The following is a 12,244-nucleotide window of genomic DNA, read 5'->3' as shown; positions in this document are numbered from 1 at the left end:
ATTGCAGTGATGATTTTGGTTCTTTTTAGTTATAAATCCAGTAAAACAAATTGAAATGAACACCTCTATCTCTCTCTCTCTCTCTCTCTCTCTCTGTCCACAATGTTGCAGACAGTGTTATAAAAGAGATACAGTGTGTAATACACTGGAGAGAGAAGTATCAATAAAAACAAGATAGGGTTATAAAGAAAAATCGAGCAAGATACATAAAGATCTCACTTGGTCAAACAGTCAGGTGACAGATGAAAGGGGAAAAGAAACAACACCAAGTGAATTTCATAACTGTAATTCTCAAACCACTTCCACCAGAATAGAAATGTTTCAACATAAGATAAAGGTGATCGGACAGAAAACGTTTTTTACTGATTTGCAGTGCCCTTTCGCAATAAGGGACACAAACCATACGAGGGAAAAATTCCCTCCTCAGCATAACAGAGCCACCATTTTTCCGATAATTTGGTTGGCCAATTTCGGGAATTATTCTGCTGTGGTTAAAATCTGAGTCAGAATCAGATTCTGTAGTGCAAAAAAGTCAGATCTGATGTGTTGAAACCTTTATTTCACATTTCCTGATCCAGTAACAGCTTTATGTTGGCTCTGAGAGTAACCCCAAGAACAAGAATTAATCATGTCACCTCATGAAACCATATCAGACCATATTTTACTGTTTTATATAATGGGTTTAATACTGCTTGGTATAGTCCTGGTGCATGAAAAAGTGTTCGGTGTCATCAGGGTCATGTGTGTAGTAGTTTAATGACATCCTTTGGAGGAGGTAGAGTATAAAGCTGTAACAAGAAAAGGGATTTTTAAGAACGGTATAGAAAGATGTTTTTTTTTTCCCAAGGAACACCAGTAATTTTAAAATACTCTTAAGGAATTAAGGCATAATTGGATCATTTTAAGGGCAGGCTTTTTTTTACGGAAGTGCTGTAGTTTTAAATGAAGCTATTAGAAAAAACGGGAGAGATTTAAACGATACCATTCTTAGAAAAGTGGCACTGTTTTATAGGTAGTCTTTAAGGAAGTAGGGTTGTTTTATAGGTAGTCTTTAGGGAAGTAAGTTACTTCGGATGTCATCCAGTGCAGAACTAGAGGTCTCATTCTGGCAGACTGTAGGAAACTATTTATAAAATCCATATCATGTTACGGGACTGCAGGGTCACCACTGCTTGGCGTGTGCGTGGCTACTTGCTTTGGAGTTTTACAGGAAGTTCTCAACCTACAACACAGCTGCTTGATGTTGTCAGCTGTTTTCATCTGTAAACACTCTCCCACTTCTTCTAGTCTCCACCCTAACTGCCTTCCCAGCAGCCAGACACCCACATACACACTTAGCAGTGGCCAATAAAAAAAATCCACAGGCTTTAACCCTTTTCCTCGATCTTCAAACCAACGCAGTCAGTAGTTCAGTCTCCATTTGGGTTCTACATCACCAGCAGTTTGTTGTGTACAGATGCAGCCACATAACTGATTAGACAAATCAATGTGTGAATTACTCCAGAATTACTCCAAGCTGTGAATGAGTGTGTGAATGTTCGTGTGTGTAGTGCTGTAGTGCCCTGCGATGGACTGGCATCCATCTATACAGGGATAAATTGCTTTCTGAAGATGAAGGAATCCATTTTCTAACACTTTTAGTTCATCAGTGTTTCATTCTCTCATATTAAATGACTCGCTTCATCAAGCGCAAGGGGTCTTATTCAGAGTTGAGTTAATCACATATAGTGAGGAGTTTATACTGAAATTACACCCGCACCTTATTAAGATATTAAATTATCTTCTTCCCTCACGTTACCAAGTCGTGGCCACAACTTAATCATCTCGTTCCCGTGACTTAATCATCTTGTTTCCATGACTTACATCATGCCCACGGATTAGGATCCCATTCCCACATGTTAATAAGTCATAACCATGCATTATTTTTTATCAAATTCACCAACAGGTCTATGTACATACAGTGCATACAGTCTGACTTTGAAAAAAAAATAAATTAAATTTTTTTATGTGGTCATTTCTACATAGAAAAAAAAATACTTTAAAGAGCAGTAAACAGTAATGAACTAAACAAAGCCAGTATTTAGTGTGATAACCCTTTGCTGTAAAAAAGCATCAGTAGTCTCAGGTACAGTTTGTGCAGTTTTATAAGGAAATTATCTGGTAAGTTTTACTCAGCATCGTGGAGAATGTGCCATAGTTCTTCTGGAAACTTTGACTGTCGCGCTTGATTTTTTATTTTTTTTGCATGCAAAACCTATCAGCCTTCATTATGCTTTTTGTCTGAAAAGTGGTCTGTTACATATTATGTTGCTTTCTTTACTGACATGCAAACATTTTTCTTTAACATTTCATTTTTGTTAAAAAAAAAAAAGTTTGGACCTGACTCAATAATGACTCAATAATGCAGAAGTCATAAAATAAACATCTATAATGAAATTCCTACAAAAAAAAGGTGCCTAAGACTTTTGCACAGGACTATGTATATTAGTATATTAGTGAAGCATGTAATGTTGTAATCCCGTATGATGACAGTTGTAATTTTAGTCAATAAATGGTGAAACAGTTCTTGTTCTTGTTTTTTTTTTGTTTGTTTGTTTTTTTTTTGTATATCTCATTAAAGCCTTGACTTAACCTGGTACTTCTTTTCATTAACAGGAGTTATGGAGAATTGTGGTAATGTGTTCATGCTCTTTGCAATAGCAGTTTTAAAACAGCAATCTAAAACAAAACTAGTGATAATGTTACTGTAACTATTGGTGTATTGATAATTTTCCATGTGAGTGTGTAAGAATGTGTGATTGCTCTTGATTATTATTGACTGTAAGCTGATAAAGGAAACATGATCTCAGTGACTGCGAAATCCGTTATAGGCTTTTTCCTTCCTTCCACAGTCTATAAATAGACATCTCAACATCTCTCTCTCTCTCTTTCTCTCTCTCTCTCACTCTCTCTCTCTCTCAAAGTTTATCTCAGTCTGTCCCCATTTTATGTCTCCCAATTGGATCATAATAGGGTTGTTCCTCCCCGGAGAGCTCTGATAACTTAATGCTGGGGGAATTACTCTAGCTCTGGTCTCTGCTGGTGAGTGTGTCAACGGCACTTACGTCTGTTTTCACCCACAGTGCTTAGACACACAATCACACACAGATACACTCACGGGTCCAGTGTCCCAGGTTCTCGTTCAGCCAGTCGTGTGAAAGGCTTTTAATTTGAGGTCACTTTCCATTTCTTGCTTGTTTTTTTTTTTTTTTCTTGGTAGTCGTTCTTCCTCTTTCTTAATCTTTCTTAATATTTCCCCCAGCTCTTGTCCTGAGATGTACCTTGCTTTGTTAGCTTCAGTTAAGCAGACCTTTTATACTTGAACATGGAGTAATATCACTCTCATAAGTGAATAAGTGCTTGATCAAAGAGAGTAAGTACCATGTGAGATAAAGATGTTCCTCTTACCACCAAATAAGAGTGGTAGGTTTATGCCATCTGTAACTGGCTTTGCATTAGCGATTGCTTAATGTGCACTTCTTGAAAAGTCCTACATGAGAATTTAGAACAAATCTGTGCTATTTTGGAAATGATATGTGTCAAGAGTTTGGGCTTGGGTAAAGATAGTGGTCTTAGTGGTCTTTTGTAATAAATTGCTCCTAATTTTTTAGCATCTGGCAAGAGAGGGATCAATGTTGACCCCCAGGATTACAGAAATATATGTTCTGCCTGCCTGTCTGTCTGTCTGTCTGTCTGTCTCTCTCTCTCTCCTTCCTGCTCTCGCTCTCTTGTCCTTGGTTCAGTGAAGCTTGGGGTAGGGGTGGCGAGCAGCCCAGCTCTTTACAGCATGCATCCTGCTCTTGACAGATTGTGTTAGTTCCTGCTGACACACACATACACACACATACGCACAAACAGAGAGAGAGAGAGAGAGAGAGAGAGAGAGACTATTTGCCACATGCTATTTTGGTATTTTAGGGACTGTGACACACCCAGACTGGCAGGCACAGAGAACATACACACACAGAGAGACAGTCTCTACGGGAATAGATGCAGAAAAACCATTGCCAATGCCTCATGCAGTTACATTTTATAAAACCAGACATTTTTAACCGACTTACTTCAATTCACTCTGTGTGTGAATCACTGTTATTACTTTAAGCAAGCAATGCAAGTGGTTTCATAAAATCATAAGAGTGCAGTAGGACTGACATCAGCAATACACTATATTTCCCTTTCTGTCTGTCCGTCTGTCTGTCTGTCTCTCTCCCTCTTTCTCTCATAATAATAATAATAATAATTCCAAATAATGAAGGGTAATGAAAACAGTTTTATGCTCCTTTAATAATAATAAAAAAAACTATAAACAGTAATTTTATTGGATTATATGTGCTGAAAAAAAATTAAAAATGCTGAGCAAATCTCAATTATACAGATACCGTACTAGTGGAATGTTCGTAGCTTATTTATTTATTAAATTTTTAAATATTCATTTTCAAAACAGAAATTTGGAGGTGAAAACACCTGGAATTATGAATTGATACTAAGGAGGCATTTGTTTTTTTGATAAGGAGAAAATGTCAAATTTTAGGGTCCTTAGCATATCTAAAACATTCAGAGGAGTCATAAAGATTCCAAAAATATACAGTGCCCAGTTTTATATTCTAAAAATATACAGTGCCCAGTTTTTTTCTGCATGCCCTATGATCACAAAAGTAGAGCTTGGCTAATTTTTTTTTATAGAAGTCAGAATTATAGTAATTTAATATGCAGTGAGTAGAGACAGCACACATGACACAGAGGATACAAAGAGGAAAACTAAGATGGAAGTAACACAGAACAGGTGAACACAATCAGGAAACAGACCAATGACATGATAGAGGAGAGAATGGACCAAAACACTAAAAAAAGGCACATGATATAGTAAACAAAAGTACATGGAGAACCCATAACAAAACACATGATGCAAAAGCAGTGCTCATGAAGAACTGTGACAAGCCTATTTTGTTTATAGATTCATTATGATTAAGTCCAAATACTGTTTTTACCTTGAATCAGAAACACTCTTGCTACATGAAGCTAATGAAATATTTCTCCTTTCCCCATCTTTTCATCTTTCTCTCTCTAGGTGAGCACTTGCGAGTGTGTCCACAAGGCTACACCTGCTGTACGAGCCAGATAGAGGATAATCTGTCCAACCTGAGCAGGAAAGAATTTGAGGACCAGGTGAAAGAATCTGGGCACACTTTACAGGTCTCACTCAACAGCCAGTACAAAAGCTTTGATGGTAAGTTGCCAGCGAGCCTGGCTTGTTCCTGGGGTGTCTTGACACTGAAAGTCATGGCCTAGATCTAAGATGGCTGCCCTGCTATGGGATTGCAGAAAATAGCACTTATACTTGTCTGTTTACAAAAGGAATGAAATTAAATTGGGAATAACTGTAGTAATAACCTGCTAAAGGTAATAACAGTAAGTTTATTGGTCCTTTGTTTGACAGTGGACATGATCTGTTTGTAAATTTTATCAACTTTATATGGCAGTTTATGAAATCCAAGCTTACAATTTCCTTCCGTGTGTAATATGTGTAGATTTAAGACAGAGGCAAAGGGCACTAGAAAGGTCTCCATAAACAGCAGTATATTGAAGATAGTGGTGTGTGCTAGTGATAGACTGGTGATACAGATCCTTCACTTAATAAGGTTTAGCAGTGAGTCTGTTGCTGTTTAGAGAGGGTTTGATGAGGCTCCCAAATCAAATTTGACAGATGGCCTGTGTGTGTGTGTTTGTGTGTGTAGACATTATTTACACTGTTCCCTGCGTTGGATGTGTTTGGACAGACTGGGAAAGTTAAGGAGTTACGGAGATAGAACGAGAAAGCATGAAAGCAAAAACCATGCAAAGAAAGAAAGAAAGAAATGTTTAGTCTCAAGGGGTGTTTGAAAAGTGTGTTATGTGTGGGAGGGAAGGTGTCATTTATGCTTGTTTGTAGAGATGGAAGAAGAGATGAAGGGAAGAAGAGAAAGAAAAAGCAGAAATAAGGACATGGTAAAGACAGTCACTTCTCTGATCATGATTGATTTTATACATACATATGTATATATATAATGTATATATATATATATATATATATATATATATATATATATATATATATATATATATATATATATATGTATATATGTATTGGCCATAATATTAAAACCATTGAGAGGGGAAGTGAATAACATTGATAACCTCATTACAGTGGCACCTTTCAAGTGGTAGCATATATTAGGCAGCAAGTAAAGAGTCAGTTCTTGAAGTTGATGTGATGGAAGCAGGAAAAATGGGCAAGTGTAAGGATCTGAGTGACTTTGAGAAGGGCCAAATTGTGATGGCTAGACGACTGGGTCAGAACTTCTCCAAAACAGTAGGTCTTGTGGGGTGTTCCTGGTATGCAATGGTTAGTACCTACCAAAAGTAGTCCAATGACTACAACCGGGGACAACCGGTGAACCAGTGACAGGGTCAAGGGTGCCCAAGGCTCACTGATGCGCGTGGGGAGCGGAGGCTAGCCCATCTGGTCCGATCTCACAGAAGAGCTACTGTAGCATAAATTGCTGATAAAGTTAATGCTGGCTCTGTTAGAGAGGTGTTTGGTGCTTGTTAGAAAGGTGCTGCGTATGGAGCTGCATAGCCACAGACCAGTCAGAGAGCCCATGCTGACCCCTGTCCATCACTGAAAGCACCTACAATGGGCACGTGAGCATCAGAACTGGAGCATGGAGCAATGGAAAAAGGTGGCCTGGTCTGACGAATCACGGCTTCTTTTACATCATATGGATGGCCGGGTGCTTGTGTGCCGCTTACCTGGGGAAGAGATGGCACCAGGATGCACTATGAGAAGAAGGCAACCTTGGGTCCTGGCATTCAAGTGGATGTTACTTTGACACATGCCACCTATTCAAACATTGTTGCAGACCAAGTACAGCCTTCATGGCAATGGTAATCCCTAATGGCAGTGGCCTCATTCAGCAGGATAATGTTCCCTGCCACACAGCAAACATTGATCAGGAATGGTTCGAGGAACATGACAAAGAGTTCAAGGTGTTGACTTGGCCTCCAAATTCCCTAGATCTCAATCCAATCAAGTATCTGTGGGATGTACTGGGCAAAAAAGTCTGATCTGTGGAGGCCCCAACTCGAAACTTACAGGATTTAAAGGATCTGCTGCTAATGTCTTGGTGCCAGATACCACAGCACACCTTCAGAGGTCTTGTGGAGTCCATGCCTCAACAGGTCAGAGCTGTTTTGGTGGCATAATATTAGGCAGGTGGTGTTAATGTTATGGCTGACTGGAGTATATATATGAAAAAGTATATAAAACAAAGTATGCCCATAATGCTACAAGTTCTGCATTACTTTAGTTTGTATTCATAGTTTGAATGATATGCAGTTGTTAAGGCATGTAAGTTTTCCCAAACTCCCTTTCCCATCCATACTCTCTCTCTCTCTCTCACACTCTCTCTCACACACTCTCTCTCTCTATCACACACACACACACACAGAGGAAGTTCCAGCCCACCTGTCTCAGGTCAGAAGCAATATTATTTTAGATTTATTCTCTCTGTCTGGCAGACTGCAGTGACACACTACAATGTGTCAGTGTGTTCATGAATGTGTGTGGCTTGCATTTTTATATTTTTGAATACCAAATGTGTGTGTGTGTGTGTGTGTTCTTTTCTCCACTGCTTAACAGTGATATCTCATGCTTGACACTATAGAAAGTATACAGAGGGGATCTCTCTCACTCACTCACTCACACACACACACACATGCACACACACACACACACCTTCTTGAATCCAACCAACACACATGCATAGAAGTGCCAAGTTTGTGGTTAAAATGCTTGGGCAGTGATTATTTTCCATGGCTATGGATGTGAAATTGAGGGCTAGACCAGAGAATCTGCTTTTGGACTGTGTGTGTGTGTCAGCGTTAAGGCCAGGCTAAAACTGCTTACTGTCTTGACATTCTCAGTTTAGAGAGTCAAAAGTGAAAGACAAAGTCCAAAGTTCTAGCCTCATTAGCAATCACTCAGAATGCTGTTCACAAATTATCTCTACACACTTGCTCTGTGGTGTTGCTCAGTAGTGACACTTACCTCACTTACCTCTCATGCTCCTCACCGGGCAACCAGCAGCCCATGAATGTGTGCTGCTAGTGTGTTTGAGTGGTTTTCACCATGCCACATGCTTAGATCCTGAGCTCACTGAGTTAACTGGCCTCCACTAACATGCATACTAGTGCTGGAGTCGGGGTTCCTTCTGTTCTAGCCTCATTCTCCCTGCTAGGTCAGATTCTCCCTCTAGCAACCACTAGTGTGTTTGAGTATGTTTCCCTTGCACTGTTCAGTGGTGAGCCTGATATGTTACTGGATTGCTAACACACAAGATTGGGACTGGAGTGAGTTTCCCTTTGTGCATTACTTTTTCCTGGTCATTTGTTTCTCCCTTGGTGTTTTATATATGGGAAGGGGTAACTTAGTGGTTAAGACGCTGGACTCCTGATTGTAAGTCGCTCTGGATAAGGGCGTCTGCCAAATGCCATAAATGTAAATGTAAATATATACCCCAAAATCTGATCGACTAGCAGGCCTGTGACTATCTAACACGCCTACTACCTCTGTTTGTGACTATGTACCACTAACATGTTGTTCATCACAAAGATGTTTGAAGATACACGTGAAGTTGATCGCCAGAAGCCTCAGGAATTATTCTGTAGCAGCAGTTTCTTTGATAGACAGGGGGTAAATATGAGAGCGTTAAGACACCTGGCAGAAGGTCTATGGCACAGGTCAATGGCCACACTGGAGCCAGTGGCAGTGGTCCTTGCACACAGTTGACCGGTCTACACAGAGAAGCCCAGAGAATGTCCATCTATTGCTTGGACTTGGAGAGGTGGCTTGCATGGCTAACTCTAACCCTTACTCCTACTGTACAAGCACAAGGAAGTTTTCAAGCGCCTCTTGTTTGTCCTCCAGGGTCTGATGCATCAGGCAATTTCCATGGGCTCTGGGGATCCAGCTGTTGGAAATGAGTGGTAGCCTAATAGCTTCTGAAATGATGGTGTTCCCAGAGCAGATTGTCTAGCCACATGGCAAGGGAGATGAGCTGGTCAAGGGATAGGGAGTCATGGCTGCAAGATAGCTCAGTTTGTAACTCCTCACACAATCTTCAAGGCGGTTCTGAGTGCCAGATCATTCCATCCACCCTCATGCAATGTGCAGAACATCAGCAAATAGTCTGCCACTGTACTTCATTTATTCAGAGCATTACCAATAAGACATCCCCAGAAAGTTAGTTTTGCTATCGTCATCATTTTTTCACCACAAAAAGAATAAAATGTAATTTGCACACCAACACACCCACCCTGCCACACATATAGTTATGAGAAGACTAAGGCAAAGTTCAGAATCACACAAGTCTATACTTACCGTCCCTGTTGAATCTGTGAAACATACGTTCACAACAGTTAATTATGTGGTTGCTGGCATGCAGTAACACTTCATTTAGTGACGTTTTCCTGAGGAATGTGGAACACAGAGAGGATAAAAGCAAAGTGGACATTTTACAAAGACAGATTCTGTTACGACACAGATAAAACTATGCAGAGTTAAGGCACCTGGGTCTTTGACTTGGCCTTGTCACAACTGTATGTGTTACATTTTGTGTGTGTGTGTGTGTGTGGGTGGGTGTGTGTGTAAGACATTCTTTTATTCTTCTTGTGGAACAAAATGATGATTGACGATTGGAAAAAGACATTTTTGAGGGTGTTGGATGTTATCTTTAGCACTGCTCTCAGTAGTCTCTTCTCTTCCAGTAATGTATCTAAAAAGTGTTTATGGAATAAAGAATAAATAATAAGTGAAAGATATGAAAATGAATAGAATGATCCTGGGACAGATGACTGGATTTAAAACTACAAAATGTATAGCATTGTATCTATCTATCTATCTATCTATCTATCCCTCTCTCTCTATCTCCAACTACTACCTCCACATTTTCTTCTTTCCACAACACTCACACTATGTCTCACACCCTACACTATGTCTCACACCCTACACTATGTCTCACACCCTACACATGGTTTCTTTCACACACACACACACACACACACACACACACACACACACACACATACACACACAGGCATAAACATACAGTATATACACTCCCAGGCTGATACAGTGTCAAGCAAACACAACACACACTCACCAAATTCTAATTCACACCCTCACATCACTAACACCAACAATAATAAACGTCTTTCAGTCTCATGATGGCCATCCACTAAGTTGTATATGCTAAAAGGTGCATCTGAAGTGACACACATGTTCCATAATCCAGAGCTGTTTCATCGGTGCTAGTCTTTCCCAAAAGTAGTTTTGCAAGTAGTTTCTCATAAACCGGTTTGGAAATCTATCAAATAAAACCAGATTAATTAAAAATGATGCTTAACAAAAGTTTCAGTCTTAACTGAAAGTCCGAGTCCTCTACCAAGATTTGTTATCTACCAAGATTTGATCTAGAATTCTACTTAGTTGACGATATAACAATATCATCATTCCTACAAGATATTACACTGTTACGATATCCAGTGACTTTAATTGCCGAATATATTACCAAATCTGCAAACTTTCTGCATTTTGTTTAAATTTTGTGATTTGATTTTGTTGTTTATCTTCGTTCATCTTCAGTAATCACTTTATCCTGATCAGGGTCACGGTGGATCCCTGTATTGCGCAGGTGTTTTGAACTTATTATTATTAACAATATTAACAATCGCTTCCTGTAAGCTCCGCCCCCTTCCCTCCTACATGCTGTCGACTCTCACGGAAATGCTCACAGCCTTCCTTACTTTTTTTGCAAAGGTAAAAGAAGAATGTTTTGAGTTCATTAGCATGAACTAAAATCTATTGATGTATGTTCGATTTAGCTAACATTAGATCATTAGATCATTAGACAAGTATGTATTATTATTATTATTATTATTATTATTATTATTATTATTATTATTATTATTATTAAGGATGGCACCGAAAACTTTTGGCCAAAAATGCTCAGAAAGGCTCTTTCGGTTTTTCAGCCAAAAGAGAAAAAAAGACTACATTTTGAACCAATAACCTTAAATAGAACTACAACAAAGTGTTAAATCACTGAACAGCCTCAACAGGGAAAATGTCAGCCATGTAGATGACCTACTTACACAAGGATTATATGGAAATGTGCTTTTTAACTCTTTACCATGCATTCCTGCAGAATTGCATAAAAAAATCAACCATCCACTCAATGCTCAAGAAAATAGCCCTTTTTGTGATTGCCACAGTTTCCGACTGCACAGATGGTAATATTATTACATCCTCCCCCACTCTCCTTAAAAATAAAATCATGATATGTTAAAATGAAAAACTGAAAGCAAAAAATAAAGATCATAAATATCACAAGCCTAATTGACATGTAATATTCTAGAATAGAGTATTTAAAACACAGTTTACCCTTTTGATTATCCTATTAACATGATTTAATTCAATTTCTGAACTTATTGCCTTTTATTAAAATGAACACATCCCACCCACTCCTGCAATGATAATTGTTTGTGCCAGCCAGTGATATTTTCTGATGAACATAGTTGGTTCTGTTTTTCAAAATATAAACAAATTAGTCTTTTAAACCACCGTGACCCTGACTGCAGTAATTGTGTCACAAAAAATGGCACACGCACCATACAGGCTTTTATGTTAATGAAGGAGGCCTGTTTGTCTCATGAGCTTCAAATCTGATCACCCACAAGAATGTAAAAACTGATCCGATATATATATATTTTTTGATGGATCCTGATACACACCTCTAGTTTAAGCTATAGTTACAGTTATGATTCACTATGGACTTTGCTATTGCTATTATTAAATGAATCATTTTAATATGTATTATTTATAGGGAATTGTGTAAGGAAAGGTTTTAATGAAAAGTGACAAAAGCTCCTGAGATGTAACTATAACAACAGTCATATAGTGGTGGATTATTGGTATGTGGGAGTGTGTGAATATCTATATGAACTACATGACAATACATTTGCTATTTTTATATTATTTACTTATGACTGGCTTGTTTGGAAATTGGAGAACCCAAAGGAAACCCATTCAGACAAAGGGAGGATTCTGCACAGAGAGTACCCCAGGCTCAGGCTTGAATCAGAGACCCTGGTGCTTATTACTGCTGTT

The 12,244-nt window shown here is 38.8% G+C and overlaps 1 protein-coding gene across 1 annotated transcript in view; it reads left to right on the top strand.

The window, feature by feature from the left end:
* The window catches only part of gpc1b (glypican 1b), an 87,281-nt gene that overhangs the window by 35,652 nt on the left and 39,385 nt on the right, over positions 1-12,244 (top strand). The window contains exon 2 of the mRNA XM_026925363.3: positions 5,108-5,266. Coding sequence (XP_026781164.2) covers positions 5,108-5,266 — 159 coding nt within the window. The remainder of the gene's footprint in view (positions 1-5,107; positions 5,267-12,244) is intronic.

Source organism: Pangasianodon hypophthalmus, chromosome 21 (genome assembly GCF_027358585.1).
Source record: "Pangasianodon hypophthalmus isolate fPanHyp1 chromosome 21, fPanHyp1.pri, whole genome shotgun sequence".
Taxonomy (NCBI): Eukaryota; Metazoa; Chordata; class Actinopteri; order Siluriformes; family Pangasiidae; genus Pangasianodon; species Pangasianodon hypophthalmus.
This window is presented reverse-complemented; position numbering and strand designations above follow the sequence as displayed.